Below are 23,241 nucleotides of genomic sequence, written 5' to 3'. Positions count from 1 at the left end.
GATGAACATGTAGTGTTATAATTAGCTTAGTAAGACATTGTAAACATCTTTCTATATCAATAAAAAGATATCATCTTTTTAATGGTTATATAATATTCTATTGCTATGTGTAATTTATTTAACCAAACCCTTATTATTGAATATTTAAGTTACATGTAATATTTTGATAACCTAAAATAATTTTTAGATGAATATTATTGTGCCATATTTGTGTGTACTTTTCTGTTTACTTAAGAGGTTAAAAAAGAAATTGCTGTCTACAGACATGCCAGCTTGAACAAGCCCAATACCGTCTGTTCTTGGAAGCTAAGCGGGGTCGGGCCTGGTTAGTACTTGGATGGGAGACCACCTAGGAAGACCAGGCGCTGTAGGCGTAAAAAATAAAAAATAAGGGATTGTAAGCTGACAACGTCCTTGCAATCTGTGAGATCAACCAAGGGTTGCTTTGCCTAAAAAAAAAAAGAAAGAAAGAAAAATTGCTGAGTTAAAATGTAATTACATTTATTTTTATATGTATTTACAAAGTTTCCTCCAGAAAGGTTGAACCAATTTATACTCCTACAAGTAGCTTAAGTTTCCTCCTCTGGGTATCAAACAACTTCTTCCATATTCTTTTCTAAAAGACTTGCTTTCTTCCTTTACATTGGAGGGTGGGAAACAATTTCCCATCTCTTCTTACAAAATCGGGATTTCTAGCTACTACTTGAGCCACTGCAGAAGTCCTTGCATGTCTTCTGAGAGATTGATTTCAGGTATGTCTGCCTCCAGATGAGTAGTTTCGCTATGGTTCTTCATGGTATTCTGGCAATACCAGCTATTTTGGTTCTCCGAAAAGGCTACTTCCTATTTCATCCTCTTATGTGGGGTGGGGGCTGAACCACTGTCACATTTCAAATATGGGGGCCTTTGGAGGCTAGGCATACAATGGAATCCTAGGTGACTAAATGGAGTGCAGTTAGGAAGCTGTGTGACTGGGTCTTTTCTCTTTCTGAGTGACAGTGAGCAGGGTATTCAATCATAGTTTCTGTGCAGGTGGCTGCCTTACTGTTGGGGAAATTCCAGGGTCTGATTGAGAAGTTTTATATCATCGATTGCCGCTATCCGTATGAGTACCTGGGAGGACATATCCAGGTGAGGTTACACTGGGGACATTAGCAAGAGAGGAGCTGGAGACAGCTCTTTATTGAAAAGAGTGGACAAAGAGTCCTGTGAACTCTAGAACCAGGGCAGACATTATATATTTGGAGCACATCAAAGCTGTAGTCCGCATTCTTCTAATTCTCTATACCTTGAGCAATTTACTTCCCCTTTTCTCCTAGATCAATCTTCTTCTTTTCTTTAGGAGCCGTGAGCTCTTACATGGATATAAAAACATTAACTCAAAAACTGAAAAGCACTTTGCAAACATTTACTGCTGATAGGCCTTCCTCACAGGGATCCTTACACTTTAGGCAGTTGGGGTCTACAAGCATTTAGTGAGCAACTACTACCTACCAAGCTCTATGCCAGGCCCTGGGGATAGATACAAAGATATAATTAGGTCTCTGCTCTGAAACTGCTTATAGTCTGGTCTTCCTGGCCCAAATATCCAAAGATGGTATTCCAGGTATTTCTTAGTGTTGGCACTGTTCACAGGCCCTTGAGGAAATACCTATTAAAATTCTTCCACAGGGAGCCTTAAACTTATACAGTCAGGAAGAACTGTATAACTTCTTTCTGAAGATGCCTATTGTCCCTTTGGATACACAGAAAAGAATAATCATCGTGTTCTACTGTGAATTCTCAGAGAGGGGTCCCCGAATGTGAGTGTCTACACGGGGTAGGGAGGGTGATGGAAATCGATTTTGAGTTGGGATTTGCAACCAAGGAACCTTCCCAGATCAGTTCAGACAGAGACTGACTGAATGAATGCTCTCCATGCAGTTTGAAGCAAGAGGCAGGAGAAAGGAATTTCTACAATTCAAAAGTTTGGAGCAGTAAAGGAAAAGGATTGAGAATTAGGCACCAATGGAGGAAAGGAGAAAGAGTGGTGCTACTTAGACCTTGTTTTGCGAAAATGAGCTCCGGAGGCTCTTATTGGGGTTTGCAATAGTCTATTCTTCCTCCCCTCCCCAGTAAATGGCCCAGGGAATCCTGACTTTGCTTCTTTCTACCCCACCCATCTCTGGGTTTTCTCTAAAGGTGCCGCTCTCTGAGAGAAGAGGACAGGGCCCTGAACCAGTATCCTGCATTATACTATCCTGAGCTGTATATCCTCAAAGGGGGCTATAGAGACTTCTTTCCAGAATATAAGGTAAAGGATGGAGCATGTGGGGCAATGGGGAGGCTAGACTTGGGGGAGCCAACTTTAGCACATAGCTCCCAGGGCCCGCCTGCAGAGCCCTCTGAGAAGAAACCACTGCTCCTTAGTCACCACCAGTAGCCTCTCTATTATACTTAGTAGGCAGAGATCAGGAGCCTAGAGGATCCCTTATTCTGTCCCTGACCTTTCAGGAGCTGTGCGAACCACAGAGCTATTGTCCAATGCATCACCAAGACCATAAGGCTGACCTGCTGAGGTGTCGAAACCAGAGCAAAGCATGGGAAGAGGAACGGCAGCTGCAGGAGCAGATTGCCTTGCTGGTGAAGGACGTGAACCCATGATAATAGATCAGCTGCTGGCTGCCTAGGAGTCACCAAGACATTGTAAAAACTCTGGGCAGAAAGAGGTCATCTTCCATGTGGCTGAACCCAAGATTGTTCGAAGATGTCTGTAAACCAACATTCTGCCAAACTGATGAAATTCTAGGCCCGGGGATTGATTAGGTTTCGGTAGAGCTGCTGGCTGGTGGTGAAGTCCTGGAACTGACTCTAAGGCTGTAGCCTTGGGTTGCACTGTGAGGGAGCATTTGTCTTCTCTTCTCAGCTACTTATGTCTTTGCACAGCCAGCCAGCTCTTTCTCTGGGCTTCTGGCTATAAAAGAGAGTTGCCCACCTTTTTTCTCTGTGTTTCCCTTCACTGTTTCCCTCTCTTTTTCTCAAATGGGAAAATAAATATTGTAGAATGAGAAATGCAGAATAATAGCCTAGTTGGCTCCTAGAAGATTTATATAAGGAAGCGATCACCAAATTGGACACCTTCAGATATAAAGGTATAACCATCTCTAATTTAGAGCTGAGACCAAGGTAATTTTCTGAAGATTCTGAAAGTTTAGACCCTGAACCATCAGTATCATCTGAACTTGTTTGAAATGCAAAATTTCAGAACCCACCCCAAACTTACAAAATCAGAACCTCTGCGGCTAGGGTCCAGAAATCTAGGTTTTATTTTATTTTATTTTATTTTTTAATTTTTATTATGGTGACATTGGTTAACAAAATCCAGTAAGTTAGGTTTTAAAAATCTTCCTTGTAGGTAATTCTGATGCATGCCAAGGCTTGAGAGCCTCTGCTCTGGAATTAAAAACCTTTCATAGTGCATTCTTCAATGGCCCAGGCTTTCCTTTCCTAGACCATTCCATGCTCTGAGTTATGTAAAAGTGTGCCCCAGACTCAGCACTCTGGTATCTAGGCTCAGAAAACCAGATGAGTGGCATTCTCTAAGGCAGGTGATAGGTCTGACTTTGGCTTAAAAGGTTCCTTACCTACAGCCTCAATGGAGTTTTGACTTTTACCATTTTCCAAACTTCTCCACTCCATTTTACATCTCACAAAGACAAGTCGATGTTTTAGGGTGGTTGGTGGTAGAAATTTGTGTTATGTGAAGATAGGAATAAAAGAAAATAAAAAGTACCAAGCTAGATCAGTTAGAATTAAGGAAAACTTTTTAAACTGTATTCTTTAGCAGTATCCCAGGCTTTCCTTTTTTTGAAATCTTGGAGTAGGAGGCTTTTGTCTGCTTAATGAGAAACAGCCCTATTTGGCCTGGGGTGGCAGTGGAATTGACTATAAACATTGTCACTCTCCAGCATTAACTTACTAGTAATGATAGCCAAAGACTAGAAAAGAACAAAGGGCTCTGAAACCTAGGCTGAGATAGAATAGAGACAAAAGCGATATCTTCCCTGGTTCTGGAGCAAGGAGATTTTAAAAGTCAGTGGGTGGGAAGGAGGGCAATAGCTGGACTAATTTTTGCAGGGTTCCCAAGTGCTCTTCTAGAGTGCCAGGTGCATGCCTCACAGCAGAGGGCACTGCTGTATTCTCTTAAGTCAGCCACTGGAGCCTGCAGCCTCCATTCCTGGCTGGTGCATGCCTATCCAGAGGGAAGAAGCCTAGAAGGAAGATACCTCTGGCCCTCTCTCTGAGCCCCTGAGTTCAGGGCTCACAAGGGCTGGAGGAACAAAGAGAAAAGCTGCTGTTACATTAGGCAGGGATGGCTGAGAGAAAGATGCTGCTTATCTCTCCCGTCCCCGCCAACCAGGAACTCCTAGTAGCTTGTGAAGGAAACTGCTTGAAGCGCCTTCACTTCCAAGTGTAAAGAGGGGTCTCTGACTCACTGCTTATCCTAGTAGGCCATTTCCTGATAATTCTCCCCAGAAAAGTAGAACCAAGCCCCCACCTAAGAAGAGACTGGTATATGTGTTCACATTTCAGGAATCTTAATAAGTGAAAATTCTGACTTGCAAAACAAAAAACTAGGGCTTAATTAGTTATCTACTTTGTGAAAAATTATATTTGCCCCAAAGGCGATATTTTTCCATGATTTCTTGCAATATCCTCCCACTGTATATATCTCGTGTGATTTGATTCATGTTATTTTCAGGAACAAGAATAATAGCAAGTAACACTCTTCAGTTATTTATTGCATGCAAGACTTTTTATGAACACGTGTATTTATAAACTAATTTAATTTTCACAACAGTCCTGTGAGGCAGGTACTGATTATTATGCACATTTTACAGATACAGATATTAATTTATTTTAAGATCACATAGCTAGTGAATGGTGGAGTTGGGATTTGTACTCAGGCAGTATGGTTCCAGAGTCTGTACCCTTAACAGATTTTGCTATTACCAAATCCTTATCAAAGGACAATGTACCTTTCTAGAGTTTGTATTATATTGGGTGTTAAATATGTAAGCCTCAATTGTAGACTTTTGAGAAGTTAGAGCCATAGGGTTGCTTTACCTTGAGAGATGAGGCTAAGACCCCAGCCCATAGACCTTAGCACAAGGTTATTTAGGGAGTTAGTTCTGCAATGGTGTTCTTACATGGCTAGTATTCATCATCATGAAGTCAAGTAATAAAGCATGGAAACTTTTTTGCCTAAAAACTGCTTCTGGTTGTAAATCTCAGCCTAGGACCTGGCTGACCCCTGCCATAAAGAAGGGAGGAGCACTTGCCTTTTTTTCTCAGGAGTATGAAGAGGGAGGTATGGAGGGTTCTCTTTCCCCATTCAGTCCAGGCAAGTGTTAAGGAAACACCAATTTATATACATCCAGGGTTGTCGATTCTAAGTACCACAGATATTCTAATATGATACAGTCCCTGCCCTCAAAAATTGACAAGGTGGAAAATGATTCTTTGTTCCTATCCCTGGCCCACTAATATGTTCGGCAAAAAGAAGGTGAACTGTAGCCTCCAGCTCCAAAGCAGCAAGTTGGGTAGTGGGGCCAGCCAAGTTCACCGAATAATTAACTCCTACATGCCATTTGAGATGATATCACTCTATTCAGTGTTTGCTATGTATCAGGCACTATGCAAAACCCTTTACTCAATACATGTTTAATCCACACGACTATTATATGTAGTAGATACTGTTATCATTAACTTTAGTTAAAGATATTGAATCACAGAAAAATCAAGTGATGTGCCCAAGGTTACCCAGCCTGTGTTGGAAATGGCATTTGAATCCAGGCAGTCTGAAAAGCTTGTGCTCTTTAACTATTATTCACTATATTACTAATATCCTGGGTTAGGGTAGCAGCAGGAGGTAAAAGCTTAACTGTGAGAGAGGACTGGATAGAAAGCAGAAAGCCAAGATTACAAGTGAAAGTGGAGTAAAATACAGGGTCTTTGGACCTTGGAGCCCCAATCAGTGAATTGCAATGCCTCCCAGGGCAGAGTTTGTGTCTTAATCGTTTTTGCACCTGGCACAAAGCTGGACCCATAATCAATCTCAAAAGACTTTATTGAATTGAATGATGGCTGAGAAATATCTTTGTAGAAAAGATTGGCTCATTCATCATTATCTACAAGGTTCCCAATGGCAATGCTGCTTATCTAGCAGGTGTTGGCAGTCATAGAGGACATGGTTGGTGGGGAGAGGGTGTGCTGGAAGCGCTGTCAGTATTAGTCTTAGAGGCTTCCTTAACCCTTCCCTACCTTTGGTTACCAATCCTCATTACAGGCCCAGTGATGTCAGGCTCTCCACCCCAGTGCCCAAAAATAGCTCCAGGCATTTCACTTACTCTCACAAAAAGATTGGCCTCTTAGAAGTGGAATTGGGCATTGCTCTCAGCCCATCAGTTTGACCTTGTTCCCGCCTTCCTGGTCCATTTCATGGCTGTAGCACTGAGCAGACTTTGAATAGGCACCCTGAACAAATGTCTTGTCCTAACTTACCCTCCTTCCCCAAACTTGATTTGGATTGTTTCTGAAGGAGAGCAAAGGTAATAGTTCTTGACAACACCACCTTTTAGTTGATTCGTAAGTCTCAGCCCTTTCCCAAAATTTTGTTTGGAAACTGTTGCCAGAGTGGGAAAGTGAGGGCTATCAGCTCCCAGCTACAGGTTTTCTAACCTTACTGGGAGGGAGGGCTTGAGAAAGGTACATTAAAGGTAGGGTGGAGCTGGGAGAAAACAGGTCCAGTACAAAAGCTGAGTAGCCAGATGTTCACTTTCACAGTTCTCCTATAAGACTGGCAGGGCAGATATAGATTAAAATGAAGCACAAACTCCATTTAAAGTGCATTACAGCTCAGGAACCAGCTCCCCCTGGGCAGGAGAAGGAAGGAAAGGGCACAAGAGGCCACATCAGTCTCCTTCCTTATCTAGGGCCACATGTCTCTCTCTTAGCTTTGTGAAGGGTGATTTACACCCCTGGCTTGAATGATTCTCTTTCTGGGCTGATTACATCTGCAAATGCCCCCCAGAGGCCATAGCAGGATGGCCATATTCAGAAGCAACAGCCAATAAATCTCAGAGGTTTATATTGAATGGCCTCAATACCCTCCCTCCTGGCCCTCTGCCAGGTCAGCTGTGGAAGTAAGGAGCAGAGCTTGGTTTGGAGGGTTAAGGGATGAAAACCTCTACTTCCTTTCCTCACCCTCTTTTTCTCTCTAAACACTGCTTAGTTCTCATTCTTCAAGTCCTACTACCTTTATCTTTTTACCCTGAGAGCAGGTAAAGAGAACCAGCCCTTGGCCCAATAAATATCCTTGCCTTATGGATAGAAATACTGGGCTCTGGGCATAGTGGTGTTTCTACCTAGCTATTTAAAATGATGAGGCTCCTAAATGGTCTCTCCAGCCACCTTTCTCAGTGATCTTGTCTTTCTTCCAGGGAAATCTGCTATTTAGTCTGAGGGGTTATTTATTAATCCTTCCATCCTCCCTCGTGACCCTGAAAGGGCTGAATTTTGTTGGCCCTGGGATCTGGTTCCAGGTCAGCTCCCAGAAAAGACATTTCACGTATCTGAGACCCATCTCTGCAGAATCTTGGGGTTAAAAACAATAACTGAATCTTACCCTTGAAGATACTGTGAGGAGAAAATGAAATCATAGATGTGCAAATTCTAAGAAAAAATATGCTAGAAATGCCCTTGTGCTGTTTTTTTCAAGTTTTGTTAAAAGATTTCTTATATGGTGGCTGTTCCTTGGTGGTAGTGGGGTGGAGGGGAGTGAGAGAAGGTGCATAAATACTGAGACGGTATCTCTCTCTCTCTCTCTCTCTCTCTCTCTCTCTCTCTCTCTCTCTCTCACCCCCCACTCCCCTCCGGGTGGCGATTCTCCAGGGGCAGCTCCCCCAGTATCTGGGACAGAATCTCCTCTAAGCGGACTCGGAAGCAGACGGCAGGTGGGTGGACTCGGATAGAGCACAGTCTTCCGTCTGCTGCGGGGCACTTGCCCTCCTTGCCTGGACCCACTGCTTTCTTCGTCAAGAAGCGGCGTGGTGCGTCTGCTTCGGAATTGGAGGGCGGCGCCCGCGACCCTGGTAGGGGAGTGTGGGCGCTGCACGAAGAGGGGTGGGAGGTGGCAGTGGGAGGCGCCAGCCGAGGGCCCCACACTCTGAGCTCCAGCGCGAGGAGAGAGGGGAGCGCGGCACTTGGCACACGCAGATCCGAGCGCCCGCGGGTGGACACCGGCAGGCACCCCACGCCACCACCACCATGGTGTGCCCTCGGTACCTACGACCACCACAGCCTGTGTTCCTGCTGCTGCTGCTGCTGCTGCTGCCGCCACTGTTACTGCTCGGAGCCGGTGAGTGTCGTCTGTGCGGATACGGAGCCGGATACTGTCGGGGCGTTGTGGGGAGAAGAGGGGAGCGCGTAGGCGGGGCCCTGGACACCGCTACCCAGAGGAGTGAGACACTGCACTGCCACCTGGTCCCGGGCTTCTGTCCCTCTGAGCCTGGGGAACTGGACGAGGGAGCCCAGGGCGCCGGGAAGAGGTAGGTTCCATGCCTAATAGACTGAACCGTTGTAGATGGAGTGTCAGCAGTGGCCAGTGCACCAAAGCATCTCCTTGCTCCGGGTTCCCCCTCTTCCCTCTTTTGAGATGTGTCTGCACCAGCACAGAACAACCTGGAGCCAGGCCACTTCCACGACAGCATCTCTAAGAGGCAGGGAGAATCAGAAGCAGGACTCCATTTGCTCCATGTGGGCTTCATCTCTTCAGCCTCCTGTAAGGATTGGGGAAGTGGACTCTAGGTACAAGTGAAGAACTGACTTGTCACAAATTAGGGTTGTAAACTGCTGCTGGAACATGCTAACATTATTATTTGGTTGTATTGCTGAGAATATTGCTCACCACCAACCTACCCCCTTCAGGATATACTTTTTGTTACTGTTTTAGAGGAGAAAACTTGCTATTGGGCAAGATGGCTTTTCCCTGAAAGCTGCCCAGTACAGTGCCTTACCATATTATAGATAAACAATAGGTGTTTTAGGGAATATGTAGTTCAAGGCTTGGTTTTAGAACCATGTTATTCCCTCATGGCTCCCAGGGAATGTGCCCATGGCCTTTGGGAGTAGGATGGGTGTGCTGAATCTTATGGTGGGGCTCCTGCCCAGAGCCTGAGTGGAGGGAATCCCGAGGCAGAGACCACACATGGACTGGTGACCTCACTCCACAAGGTACGTATTGGAGAAATGCAATTTTGGCTGCATGGCAGATATGGAAGGAAGGAGAGGAAGAACTATTTGTCCAGACTGCCTCCATCAGTAAATCAGGGCAGTGAGACATCACCAATCTGATTTGACTGCCCAGGAAGTTTCACTAACCCCAAAGTATGGCTGCATGTCAGGATCAGGGGTAAATGTTAACCACTCATCATTAACTAATTAAGTGGAACAAGTACCTCCTCATTATGGTGAAATTTAACATGGCTCCCACCTTCTTTTGAGCTGCGATGCCCCTAAATCTACTGCTGCTCAGATTTGATGAACTATCAGCTAAGAAATTAGGTTTACTTTTGAAAATTGTTATGATTCAATATTTAGAAAAAATATTTAGAAAAAATATGCTAGAAAATGTATAAGGTCGAAGTTTCATTGCTTTAACTGCAATGCACTTGTTGGGTACCCACCAGAAGTAACATCTTAAACATTTAGTATTTCTCAAACTGTTTAAATTCATGTCCCCCTTTTGGTAAAGATAAAAATCTCATGCTTTCCTTAAATATTTTTTGAAACTTCACAAGCTGTTTTTTCATCTTCCACATATAAAATTATCAAATATGCTTTTTTTGAACCACACATTCCCTTTGAAAATTCTGATATACCCCTAAAAGGGGCCCAACCTCTCTTTTCTCCATCCCCTCCATTGAGAAACTCTGATTTAATCCAATCCCCTCATCTTATATTTGGGAAACTAAGGTCCAGAAAGTGAAGTAAATTGTCCTAGGCAGGGCTGGGACTAAGGTGAGGTGAGTGAAGGGGGTGCTAAGAAACTCAGTCGTCAAGATAAAGAATATTTTAATGCGATATTTTTAAAAATCAAAACTAATGCCAAAAAATTCATGATGAACAAAATACTGGGATTTTAAGTAAAAAGAACAGTGTCCTGCTGAGGCATATTGGGGCTTAAAGCAAAAGGAAAAATCAGTACTACTGATTCTGTCTTTGTTTATGCATTGGATATGGCACCAATTCTCAAACTATAGGGTGCATATTAGTCTCCAGTGAACTTGTTGAAATCCAGATTCTGATTTATCACCAGAGATTCTGATTCAGTAATTCTGGGATGGGACTCAGCAATCTGCATTTTACCAAGTAATCTAATTGATTATCACGTGATTGGAAGAGGAGGTTGGACTAACTCAACTCTGAGACCCCTCCTAACATTGGGACTCTGATTGTAAATAAAGGGAAGGAGCCTGGAGAAGTTATAAAGGTGGCTCACAGAATGTCTCTATTATCTGGTTCTTAAATAGTAGGAGCTCACAAAGAACAAACACTGTTCTAGGCATTGCTGACAGAATAGTGATAAGATAGACATGGAAGTCTAAAGGGAGATATAATCAGAAAAAAATTAAGTAAAATAAATCAAGTGGTTATAAGGGCTCTGCAGACAATTAGAGTAAGAATGTATTAGAATAGCTAGGGAGTTATTTTACATTGGTTGATTGGGGACGGCCTTTCTGAGATGACATTTGAGCGGTGAACTGAATTACTAGAAGGGTATGGCCAGGTGAAGATCAGGGGGAAGAGCATTCCAAGCAGAAAGAAAGGATGGCTGAATGTTTTGGGAGAATGGATTTAGAAGACGGAATCAGGGAGACCAATAAGGAGCCTTGGCAGTAGTTCAGACAAGAGATAATGGTGGCTAGAGGTAGTAATAGATGTGGAGAGAAGTGGGCAGATTCCAGATATGTTGTGGAGTTGACAGGATTTGTTGGATTGAACACGGGATGTGAAGGAAAGAGAAGAATTAAGGATGACTCCCGGATGTTTTACCTTGAAAAACTGGGGGGTGGAGGGGGCAAGGTGATGGTGTTCTGTTACTCTTTGATAATGACCCTAAGTCCCTTCCTCCAGGGCTGAGCTATAACCAACCTTGGTATTCCCGAGTGAATAACAGAATCAGCAAGAGTTCCAGTTCCAACCCCAACCCCAACCAGTTCCCACTTTAAGGTCTTTTAAGTGACTCAGAATAATCTCTCTTTTTGCATGCCCATGCACACTTTCAATTCTCTGCGTATGGTGCTAGCCCTGCCCATGGCATAGAGCTGCCCAGGGCCCTCCTCCCTGTGCCTGGCAGGGTCATCAGGCTCTGCTTCAAACAACTGTCCCCCTTCCCCTCCCTGGAGTCTGAGCAGCCTCTCTCAAATCCCTACCTCTTCTCGGGCTTGATCTGTTCTGTCCAGGTTGTGACAGCTGCAGACTCTCCACTTCTGCTGGGCTTCTTTCTCCTCATACTTATTCCTAAAGGTCTTTTGTGCCACCCCAAGACTTTCCTACCCAAGGCTTCACCTGGACTCCCCCTACCTTATCTTAGGACTTGGTACTTCTAGGCAGCTACTCTGACCTTATGTGAGCCTCACCTAGTCTCCCGCCCTCCACAGGGGACCCCCTCCCCACAGAGAGCCGGCTTGTGAACAGCTGTATCCAGGCCAGGAAGAAGTGCCAGGCCAATCCCATTTGTAATGCTGCCTACCACTACCTGAATTCCTGCACCTCTAGTGTAAGCACCCCATCACCTTCGGAGGAGCCATCAGTTTCTGCGGACTGCTTGGAGGCAGCACAACACCTCAGGAACAGCTCCCTGATGAGCTGTACATGCCACCGGCGCATGAAGAACCAAACTGCCTGCCTGGACATCTACTGGACGATTCATCCTGCCCGCAGCCTTGGTGAGGCCTCTATCCTAGAGTGGGCTAAGCTAGGGAAGCTGGCTCTTGAGGGTTGTTTAATCCTTCAGCATATGAGCCACATGATATATTCTGACAGGGATAATAATGAAGCTCTGCATGTGACATCAGTAAGAAGTGGAGGGAGGAATTGGTAGTATCTTTTGGGCTCTCTAACATTGCCCTCTCTTTTCCCTACTTCTCCCTTTCTTACCTGACGATGTATAGCCTCTGAACCAGGCGGAGGCCCAACTTGGGGAGCTCCTGGAACAGAAGGGTATGGAGAAGAGGGGGAAGAAAATGGTCTTAACCCATAAACAGCTTCAAATACAATATAATCCATAAATTCAGAGAGACTGGGAGGCAATGTCCTGATCTCGCCTTTAACAGAAGGATACTCGTTAGCCAGGCAGAAGATGGTAGAAGAAGGCAGGCACCGAGAGAGCCAAAGAGAGGAGCTTTCTCTGACTCTTTCCATAGACCCCTCTCTGTATTAGTTAGCTTTTACTGGACAATGCTGTAGTAACAAAGGTTTACTTGAAAAGAGGTAACTTGCAAAACAAAGGTTTAGTTCTTGCTCATGTTCTGTGTTGGCTGTTTCATGTGTCCTCTTCATTCTGGGATTCAGGCTGAAGGTGCAGCCTCTATCTGAGATGTTCCTTCTCATGGCAGAGGAAAATGAACATTGGCAAAACCATGTTATGGTTTTAAAAGCTTCTGTTCAGATGTTACATAAAATACTTCTGTTCACATTCCATTGACAAAGCAAATCACAGGGTGCACAAGCCTAACATCACAGGGAGACATGAAAATTACATGGCAATAAGTGAGGAGATATAATCCTATAGGGAGAGCAAAAAACAATACTGCAATGTCCATAGTCCACTTGGTCAAAATATTCTTTTTCCTCCCTTCCACAAACAAAATATACCTACCCACTTTCCAAGGATGATGTGCTGCGTTCTATCCAAACATGACATCAGGCTCCAAGTCTAGGATCTTGTGATAATTTCTATATCAGGTTTGGCTCCTCTTGATCTAGAAACTTATAGGCAAGTCATCTAACTCCCATACAATAATGGAGCAGGGACAGGAGAACCACAACAAACACTCTCAGAAAGTGGAGGAATGGGAGGCATATAGCGGTCATTGATTCATAGCAACTCTGAAGTCCTGCTAGATAAATGTCACAAGGGCTGTCTTCTCTGGGAGCAGGGGTTGTTCTTTAGTAAGGTCCTCTTTTTGCTCCATGGGATAGTCGCTCTAGCCACTGTTCTCCAGGGCTCTTGGCCCAGCTCTCTGGAAGATCCTTCCTTTTCCATTACAGTAAGTCTTCACTTGACATCATCAATAGGTTCTTAGAAACTGACTTTAAGCGAAACGACATATAACAAAACCAATTTTACCATACGCTAATTGATATAAACAAGAGTTAAGATCTTACAGCATATTTCTGGTCTCAAAAACATCACCAAACTTCTAAATAATATTAAACATTGAAACAAACATGAACTCTACATACATTTAAGAAAGATTAACATTAACAAGTAAGGTAATTATTTTCCAACCTGTTTATTCCAGTTCGGGTCATAGGTGGCTAGAACCTATCCTGGCAGCTCAGGGTGCAAGGCAGGTACCAGCCCTGGATAGGATGCCCATCTGTAGCAGAGTGCACACACACACACACACACACACACACACACACACACACACTCACTCACTCACTCACTCACTCACTCACTCATGCTGGGACAATTTAGATACACCAGTTCACCTAACATGCACATATTTGGGATGTGGGAGGAAGCTGGAGTAAAAAATATGCAGATATGGGGAGAATGTACAAACTCCACATAGACAGTGGCCCCTACTGGGAATCAGTCTTTCCCCCCCTCAACGCTATGATGAAAAACATTGAACCAAGTGACGTTATCCAAGGAACTGCTGTATTTTCTTTGGCCACATCTGAAAAGAGCATTGGAGACTCTGACCTTGTTGGAGGGTAGGCAGCCTCCTGTCCAAGGAATGTTGCAGCATTTTAAATCTCAAAGTCACAGTCTTTTAATCCAAACTGGTGGCTCTTAGCAGTACAACTCTCTCAAAACATAATTGCTTTTTATACTTTGATTTCTGTCACCCCTTATGCCGGTAGTAGCCTTTCCTAGAATTCTTTTCAAGACATGCATCTCTTTCTAGACTGAATTAGAAGCATCTTGCCCTTATCAGCCTTCTGTGAGAGAGCCACTACCTTAGTCTTTTTTCCCTGAGCACATTTTTTTAACTGGCAAGATTTATTGGATACCATCTTAATCAATGGGAGATCTCCACAAAGGGCATGATAGCCACAAACTTGATTTGGTCTTTTCTCCAGTGCTGAGTTGTAATAGATTTTATTACTCAAAGTATTTTTCAATGTTATCTTTTACCATTTGAATATGAGAAGCAGTTGTTTCTCTTAATACTGCAAGTACTGGAATTTCTGGATTCTCCCTTTTCTGTTTCCTCTCTATTTGCAAACTGGCCAGTTCTTCTCTGAGCATCTTTCTTGTAGTTCCTTGCCAAATGCAGCCAATAGCAATCAAGACAAACTAGTAACTTGCTTCTCAGCTTCTTCCCCTTAAAGCATGAGCTTATTCAGTACATCATCCTTCTTCCAAGTTTACCACCCACTAGTCAGTCCCAAAGCCAATACTATATATTTAAATTTTTTTTTGTTATAGCAGTGCTCCACTTTTAGATACTAATTTCATTTTTAGTAAGAATTTCCTAGGTTATGCTGCAGTAACAACCAACTCACCCCCAAATCTCTAGCTTTCAACAACGAAAATGTACTTCTTGCTCATGTTACACATTTGCTGCAGGCTTCCACAAGTTGGCTTTGTCTTTGTTCTACCTGTCTTCATCTGGGGATCCAGGCTGGTGGGGGAGAGCAACAGCAGAACCATGTGATGGTTCTTAAAGCTTTTCCTCAGATGTGATTTACGTCACTTGAGTGCACCATCCACAGGCCAAAGCAAGTCACATGACCAAGACTTACAGTGGGATGGGGAAGCATACTCCTCTCATACGGGGTCTGAAAGTCACATGGCAACAGGTGGGGATGTATAATCTTCCCACAGGGTGGGTAGCAAATAATTGGAAACAGTAATACAATTTACCACCTTCCTTCCCTGCTTTCCACTCTTCATCCTAATAGTTTCAGTTTCGCAGCTTCCCCTGAGAGTTCTCCTTGGATCCTCTCGCTGCCTGCTTCGCCCTTAAGAATGTCAGGTCTTCCCAAGTATCCAAACCATCCTCTCCTGTTTGCCTGATGTCATCCATGTTTCTTCCCTCCCAAAGATGCATTCACAAAGGCTTATTAGATGACAAACCTGCAAACTTACTTCTCTCTCTTCCAACAAAATTTATTAACCAACATGTATATGAGCTATGTATGCAGTGATTTTATAAGACCTAGCAATCCCCCTTAAGAAACCCACAGCACCTTGGAGGTGACTGAGAGAGATGTGTTTCCTTCGAGATCACTGTATCTTCTTTCTCTGCTTTTCTCAGTCAGGTTCAGGGACCTGGCCGCACTTCCATTTCTTCAGCATGCAATGCATCTGCATAACCAAGTGGTCAGGCCTGGAACAGAGTCCACCAATGCCCCTTCTCCAATAGCAAGAGAAAACAAAACAGAGTCCCATTGCCTGCTTATGGACTCACAGGCACTAAACCTAGTGGTTAGGAGCAGAGATTCTGCAGTCAGATAGTCTAGGTTTCAAATCTCAGCTCCACTTCAACAGCTCATATCAGCCTGAGCAAGTGACTTAACCTCTCTCATCCTCAGTTTCTTCTTACCTACCCAAAGCCTTCTTAAGAGGATTAAATGAGAGTGAATATATAAGGATAGATAGAATCTGTGTGTGTGTGTGTGTGTGTGTGTGTATCTTTTCACTTACACCATAGTGGCCAGCACACAGTGTGCTCAACATGATAGCTTTACTGTTCTCATCATTAAACCCAGTTTATTCGTTGAGCCCAGCCTATGCCTTCATGGCTCTGTTTATTCTTACCTCTGCACAGCTTGCAGCTAGTTAGGTAGAGATGGTGCCTTTCCCTTTTTTCCACGGGGCTTTGAGGTCTGACTCAGCAGCCTCAGCCCCTCCTGCTCCTAACCCCAACCTGGTCCTCAGGACTCTGGTGCTTCCCACCTTATCTCTAGGTGACTATGAGCTGGATGTCTCCCCCTACGAGGACACGGTGACTAGAAAACCCTGGAAAATGAATCTCAGCAAACTGAACATGCTCAAACCAGGTGTGGAGGGAAACAGAGGCTGAGGTGTGGGGGCTGGGCCTAGACCCTGAGGGAAGGGTGGCTGACGGGGAATACAAACTGGGGGGCTTGTGGAGGAAGAGTCCTCACCTGCCAGGTAACTAAAGCAGCATTGTGTAGGGTGAGAGTCTGAGCTGTGGGTCATGGTCTGGTTTTGCAAGAATCATCAAAGAGCATTGTTTATTAGGGAGGCATTTAAAGAGAGCCTATTAGGACTCCCTGGTTTCAAAAGGTATGTCTCTATAAAGGGTTTGGTGGGCGTGGCAGCAGTCCCAGAAAAAATGTGCTTTAATGGAGTATTTACCCTCATTGGAGCAGCCACGTCCCCGAAGACTAAGAAATTGTTTGTTTTCAACCATTCTAAAGGGATGGGCGAGGTGTTGGGCAGGGAAAATGGTTAGAGAGAGTGTGACTCCTCTGGGGTGACTCAGGGTGGGGAGCCATCTGTCTGGCAAGGGATATGATGCATGTTTTTCATGAAAGGGAAGCTCTTGTATTAATTTGGAAGGGAATGCACACATACACACTCTTTTTGAGGAAGATGTGAGTTTTGTTACACAGTCCTATATATTAGAATTTTGAGAGAAAAGCATAGAGATTTATACATAATAAATCCTAGTTACAAGGAATCCAGGAATTACCTTACTCCATTGTTCTGACTGCTGGAATATTCTGTTAATAGAAATATTCCCATGATTTCCCAAGACTCAAGAGTATGGGAACCTTTTGTGCATGCATTGGTCAATAAAAGACAGGCAAGTGATATTAATACTGAGCGGAATGGACAAATGTAAAACAAAACAAAAATCCTAAATAGAATTTGGCTGCATCTGTTTTGCACAGTTCAGAAAAATGCTTTAGATTGTTGTAGGGCCTCTAGGCTATGATTTCCACCATGAGATCTCACTCAATGCATAGGATTGAGGAAAGGGTTTTGGTTATTTGAGCTTTCTGGCTGCTTGAATTGTAGATAAATAGTGTTAGATATACATGGTTGTTGTTGTTGTTTTTTTAACCTAGTCAAGCTGAGGAATAGGATGGTGATGGCTGGTAAATACCAGATTTGTTTGTGTGTAGAGGGAAAGCCCTGGATTAGAAGTGGCTTACTCGGAGCAGTCCTCCCTTTCTTCCTACCCTCTACTACCATGCTTGTTGAATCAGAGGGTTGAGGGGGTTCCTAGGGAAGCCGAGTTTGCAGAGAGTACTAGTGACTTGGTTCCACCACTCTCCCCACAGACTCAGACCTCTGCCTCAAGTTCGCCATGCTGTGCACTCTTAATGACAAGTGTGACCGGCTGCGCAAGGCCTACGGAGAAGCGTGCTCAGGGCCTCGCTGCCAGCACCACACCTGCCTCCGGCAGCTCCGAGCCTTCTTTGAGAAGGCATCGGAGCCCCACGCACAGGGCCTGCTGCTGTGCCCATGTGCACCTGGTGACCTGGGCTGCGGGAAGCGCCGACGCAACACCATCGCCCCCAGCTGCTCACTGCCATCTGGGACCTCCAACTGCCTGGAGCTGAGGCGTCTCTGCCTCTCCAACCCACTGTGCAGGTGCAGTGGGCAGGGTGCACACCATTCCTCCCAGGCCGCCTTCCCATACTGGTGCTGGGTCTGACCCCTCAGGGACCATGGACTGGCTTCACCCAGCTGCCTTTGATATTTTCTGAAACTCTTTTCTCAGAAAGAGTATATAGTTTTTTCTTTATGTGAAAACTTCAGAAAATATAAAAACATATAAAATATCACTCAACATCTATCACCTGAAGATAATCTACCATACTTTGGGAGCATTTCCTTCCAGTCTTTTTCATACACAGATAACAAAATTTGACATTCTGGGAATATATTTGCATCTTATATCGTATCTTTTTCCACTTATGGTACCTATCTCGTGAGCATTTTTCCATGGGGCAATATGGAATAGTAGCGAAGACAGGCTCTGAAGTCAGATAGATGTGAATTTAAATCCTGGGTCTGTGTGACCTTGAGCCCATCACTTTACGTAAAATTCCATCACTTAACATAGAGTTTTATTTAGTCTTTTGTGGAAACTGGGATAATAATGCAGACCTCATAGGATTTTTGTGAGAGTTAAATTACGTAATTTATGTCAGGTGCTTCACTTACTGGTGCAGAGTAAGTATTCAATAAATGGTGGTGCTTATTTTGTCATTTACTGTCCTTTGACAACTTGATTTTTAAGTGCCTACATCTTATTCCATCTTATGGATGCCCTATACTTTATTTAATCATTCCTTTATTGTTGGATGTTTTAATTGCTTTATTGCTATAAATAATGCTGCGATAAGTATTACTCTTGTTCTTTAATCTTTGTGCACAAATCTAATTATTAGGATTTGTTGTTACAAGTGCTATGACCAAATCAAAGGATGTGAAGGTAGTTGCTCCATATTCTCTAGCCAAATTCTGATCTGGCTTTCCTCTGCCTCTTCAGGCCAAAACAGCCACTAAATAAATTGAAGTTATCATACATTCAAGTGACATTCGTTGACACTGGGAGTCATACCAACCTTATTTTGCAACCTAGTTCTACCATTTACTTCTCTGTAATCTTGGGCAAGTTACTTAATCTCTGAGTCCCACTTTCCTCTTCTGTGAAATATTACATAGTCAGAGCTCTCAGTAATCATACTAATACTTACTAAGTACTTACTATGGGCTAGGTACTATTTTAAGTATGTACTATCTAAACCTCACAAGAACCCAGTAAGATAGATGCTGTTTTTATTTTTTTTTATCATCCTTAGTTTACAGATGAAGAAACCACATTAAAGAAAGGTTAAATAATTTGCTCAAGTTCACCCAGGGAGTAAGTCAGGTTTAGAATCAAGGAAGTCTGGCCTAGAGTCTATGCTCCTAATCTCTCTGCCAAACTGCCTATTATTGTGCTGGTAGCTATTACTATTAGGTAATACGTGCTGGACTAGATGATTAAGATATTGTTCCTTTCTTCAAGGAGTTTGCATATGAGTGGGGGTGACAGAGAAGTAAAACACCAATCTAACAATCAAAATATAAGGAAAACTGCAGAAATTTTTACAGAAAACATATTCGTAATTCCCATCATCCAAAGATAATGAGTTTTACCTATTGTAGGATGAATGTTAATAATAACAATATTTAACATTTATTTTTTAAACACAAATACCAGGCACTATGCTAAATGCTGTACATATATTCTCTTATTTCGTTCTCACAAAAATCCACAATCTCTATTTACAGTCAAGGAAACTAAGGTTAAAGAACCTGCTTAAGCTCTCATTCCTAGGGTTTGTGGAGCCCAAATTTAGAGTGATATGCTATAGGAACTGGGATAGTAGTGCATTTAATTGTGACACTGAGAAGGAAGACCTGGGCCAGGTTCTGAAGGCAAAGGAGGATTTGGCTAGAAGATGGGCATGTCAACTAAAGGAGCAGCAAGGGTGAAGGCTGCAGGCCAGACCCTCAGTGGAGACTCTTGAAATTTCCCTTCTTCCAGATCACGCCTGGCAGATTTTCAGACCCACTGCCATCCCATGGACATCCTAGGAACCTGTACTACAGAGAAGTCCAGATGTCTGCGAGCCTACATGGGGCTGATCGGTGAGCTGGGGCTATTTGTAGGGAGCGCACAGATTATCCAGCACTGGGGATGAGAATACTCTGGCTACTGAACTCAGATAGAGTGCTCCTGAGAGAGGTGGGAGAGGGTGGGAGCTGAAGTTGGGGTTGACCTAGGCCCTGACAATCCCCTCTTCACCCCACAGGTACTACCATGACCCCCAACTTTGTCAGCAACATCAATGCGAGTGTTGCCTTAAGCTGCACCTGCAGAGGCAGTGGCAACCTGCAAGAGGAGTGTGAACGGTTGGAAGAGTCCTTCTCCCACAACCCCTGCCTCAGTGAGTATGCTCCACCTGCTCCCTCCTCTGTGGCCAGGTCAGCTGGATCCAGGGAGAGGGAAAGGGCCAACTTCGAGGTCCACACTGGCTCTATCTGTCTCTTGCAGACAGGGCAGCCCCCTCCTCAGCATAGGTTTACATCCCCCCAGCCTGGTGCTTTCTTCCTTTTCTCACTCTCTGAGTGACCCCCAAGCTGCCTGTTTAACCTGTCTGGGCCCCAAGGATACTCTTCAGTTCAAGGAATAAACAAGCAGAATAAGACAATATCCATTCCCACCTGCCACCCATCTATCCCCTTATATCCCGAGGTCCCTGAAACCTTCCCTTTCCTTCCTTGGGAGCCTGAGAAATCTGCAGCATATACCCACTTCCAACCTACCTTCTCTCTTCTCCTTAGCGGAGGCCATTGCAAGTAAGATGCTTCTGCACAGCCAACTTTTCTCCCAGGACTGGACAGACTCTACCTTAGCCATTATGGAACGCCAGGTAGGGCCTCCTCTATTATCCTCCTCATACCTTTACCTAACCATCTGAGGGCAATCCAGACAAGGCAGACAAGGGGATGAAGCGGGGTGACCTTGTTGTCACGAATCTTGTAGACCTCTAATGGATACCGTGACTGAGGCTGAGGTGGTGAAAGGCGTGGAGCTGACTCTTGCATTTCTTCCACAGAACAAAAACCCTGCTCTGAGGCCACAGCCCTGGGTGCCCTCCCTTTTCTCCTGCACACTTACTTTGATTCTGCTCCCAAATTTCTGGTAGCTGGACTCCTTGGAGGCCCTTTTCTCCCTCTACTACACCCAGCCTGACCTGCTGCCTGCGAGAGGTGAGGAAAGGACAGCATCAGGAAGGAGGTGCAGTACACAACGTGACAACCCTGACCACCCCACCCCTGTACATCCAGCTTTCTCCAGATAAGGCCACAATAGAAACTGACTGGCTAAGTTCTCATTCCCTCTACTTCTGACTGACTCAGGCTATCCCTCCTTAGGAATTGGTCACCACCGTTTAGCCATATCTTCTGGTGATGAGCAGCTCTACTTAGCTCTCTCCTGATCCCTTCGTCCTGCCCGTCAGGATCACTAGGCTCTAACAAATCCGTCATTCTCTGTTGCATTCTCCAGGTAGGCAGGGCTGGGTATTCTGAGGCAGCCTAGAAAGACATTCCCTATTGTTAGGAAGGCTGGAGCAGGACTCTTGCCCCCTTGTCTCCGCTGGATGAGGGACAAGCTGCTTGCCTGCCCTTCCCTGCCCTGCCCTGCAATCCTACAGAGCACTTGAGCATCAGGCGCCAGAGCATTCGGGCCTTGCTTTCTTCCTGCTACTCTCCCAAAGTACCCCTGGCCTCTTGGATCTCGATTAAACACTTTGACTTAAAACCTTGCTCTTTTTCTATTTCTCACATTGTGAATTTATACACAACTAGAGATTTTACATAGGCCAGGTGACCAAGAGACACAGCGACTCTATCACCAACTGCTGTATGACCTCAGGCAAGTCTCTCAGCCTCTCTTAGTATTTGACATAAAGTTGGAAAAAAAAAAGTAGCTTATGTGAGACTGTGAATCTGGTATCTGTCCTAGCTTCAGCCATTTCTGAGATACTGCCTGGGATCTGCCAGAGCAGCTGAGAATGGAGGGTCTTTAGTCAACCACAGAATTTATTGAGCACCTGCTTATGTTACTGGTCTGCTCCATACTATAATGGGGGCCAGAGGAAAGGGGAAGCTGCTCCTTGATCTCATTTGCCATCCTGTTGGAATAAAGAAACAGCTACCCATACAAAGTAGTTAGAAGAATATATTTCCAGAGCTGAGGACATTTGCCTATTAACTCATTCACTCACTCTTTCCATAAGCATCCTATGAGTGCTGGCTCTGCATGGCGCTTTGCTAAGTGCAGGAGATTCCAAGGTAATAATATTCAGATTCTGTTTTCAAGCCTTTCACACACCAGAGCAAGGGAATAGACGAGACAGTCAATTAAAAAAAATGCATTGTGATAAGTGCTGTACAATAATCATAGTGATAACCTTTGGTTATTTAGCCCCTACTGTATGCCAAGTATTACTTTGCCCCTACTGTGTGAAAGTACATGTATTAATTCTTTTAATCCTCCAACAACATTTTGTCAGTCACTAGCTATATGATCTTGGGTTTAATCTCTCTGGATCTTATTATCCACATCTGTAACATGGAAAAAGCATAGAACCCACCTCATAAGAAATGAGATAATCCATGTAAAAGCATTATGACGGACACAGTAAGACTCAAAAAAAGCAATTATAAAGTTTTTGTAAAGAATTTGGACAATATAGATAGTTATCAAGAAGAATGTAAAAATCTTTAAAATCTCACTCTCAAACTTCTAAACTTGCTCCCTGCACACCTGCACACATGAGAATCTTGGGTATGTATAATTTTTACATAAATGGAGGCAGACATTGCATAACGAAGTGTAAGTCATGGACAGCTTTCAGCTTCCATGAGTAGAGTATGAGCTACATCATCCTTTTTATCAGCTGCCTAAGGTGGACTTGCATGAATGCATATTTCTACATACATAGTTTATTTAACCAGTTCTATGTTGCTGAATACTTGGTTGTCTTTCCATTTTTCTCCCAGCCAGGTTTTAAGGCAATTAAGAGGTGAATGGGCATAAGATGTGCAGAGGAGCTGCCAGAGTGGTGGGTGTAATAGGAAAGCCTCTCCCTATACATTCTTGTGTCCCCATAGCCCACCCTGCCCCAGGATGTGCCCAGACAACCTGCCTCCCTGCAGACTCCAGTGGGGCACTGGCAAGACTTTCCTCTTCTTCCCCTCCCAGGAAGATCTCTGAGCCATCAAGACCTCTCCGTTTGCTTTGGCTACATTAGCCTAGGGCTGGGGCTTGAATGGTGCAGTCATTCCTTGCTAAGTGCTTGAATTAGACTAATAGGTCATCTGTGCTGTTCTCTGAAGAAGGTCCAAATTCCTGGTAAACAACCAGACCACTCTCCCAGCCCTGGGCCCAGAGCCAAGACCCCGGGTGGGGGCACAGT

General features: G+C 44.2%; 2 protein-coding genes and 1 pseudogene across 28 annotated transcripts in view; all 3 read left to right on the top strand.

Moving 5' to 3' along the window:
* Window positions 1–3,063, top strand: part of CDC25C (cell division cycle 25C) — a 25,382-nt gene extending 22,319 nt beyond the window's left edge. For 9 of the 24 annotated variants that reach the window (XM_023531984.1, XM_023531974.1, XM_011362417.2 and 6 more), the window contains 4 exons: window positions 1,033–1,131; window positions 1,672–1,802; window positions 2,182–2,293; window positions 2,494–3,047. In XM_023531984.1, coding sequence (XP_023387752.1) covers window positions 1,033–1,131; window positions 1,672–1,802; window positions 2,182–2,293; window positions 2,494–2,643 — 492 coding nt within the window. In that variant the 3' untranslated portion in view covers window positions 2,644–3,047. Of the gene's footprint in view, window positions 1–1,032; window positions 1,132–1,671; window positions 1,803–2,181; window positions 2,294–2,493 lie in introns of all 24 variants that reach the window. The other 15 variants (XM_023531976.1, XM_023531979.1, XM_023531980.1 and 12 more) reach the window with 7 other exon arrangements.
* Window positions 256–374, top strand: LOC111741161 (annotated as a pseudogene).
* Window positions 3,064–8,023: 4,960 nt separating the features above from the next.
* On the top strand, window positions 8,024–21,581 carry GFRA3 (GDNF family receptor alpha 3). 4 transcript variants are annotated; one of them, XM_023531995.1, is made up of 9 exons: window positions 8,024–8,132; window positions 8,287–8,398; window positions 11,703–11,990; window positions 16,192–16,284; window positions 17,539–17,851; window positions 19,800–19,903; window positions 20,068–20,202; window positions 20,600–20,688; window positions 20,875–21,581. In XM_023531995.1, exons 2-9 carry the CDS (start codon window positions 8,308–8,310, stop codon window positions 20,962–20,964), a joined length of 1,203 nt encoding a protein of 400 aa, XP_023387763.1. In that variant the 5' UTR covers window positions 8,024–8,132; window positions 8,287–8,307; the 3' UTR covers window positions 20,965–21,581. The 4 variants fall into 4 exon arrangements, with proteins under 4 accessions (XP_023387763.1, XP_011360722.1, XP_011360726.1 ...); XM_011362420.2 differs by adding an exon at window positions 8,696–8,821 and having other exon boundaries at window positions 8,054–8,398; XM_011362424.2 differs by having other exon boundaries at window positions 8,054–8,398.
* The last annotated feature ends 1,660 nt before the right edge of the window (window positions 21,582–23,241 follow it).

The sequence above is a fragment of the Pteropus vampyrus genome, unplaced genomic scaffold, assembly GCF_000151845.1.
Source record: "Pteropus vampyrus isolate Shadow unplaced genomic scaffold, Pvam_2.0 Scaffold74, whole genome shotgun sequence".
Taxonomy (NCBI): Eukaryota; Metazoa; Chordata; class Mammalia; order Chiroptera; family Pteropodidae; genus Pteropus; species Pteropus vampyrus.
This window is presented reverse-complemented; position numbering and strand designations above follow the sequence as displayed.

What these genes read in the sequence shown, in the direction of transcription:
- GFRA3 (XM_011362420.2), top strand. Translation starts at nt 8,308, where the DNA reads ATGGTGTGCCCTCGGTACCTACGACCACCACAGCCTGTGTTCCTGCTG. An exon ending in ACTGAACATGCTCAAACCAG is followed by an intron (nt 16,285 to 17,538) that starts GTGTGGAGGGAA and finishes CTCTCCCCACAG; the next exon opens with ACTCAGACCTCTGCCTCAAG. An exon ending in AGCCTACATGGGGCTGATCG is followed by an intron (nt 19,904 to 20,067) that starts GTGAGCTGGGGC and finishes TTCACCCCACAG; the next exon opens with GTACTACCATGACCCCCAAC.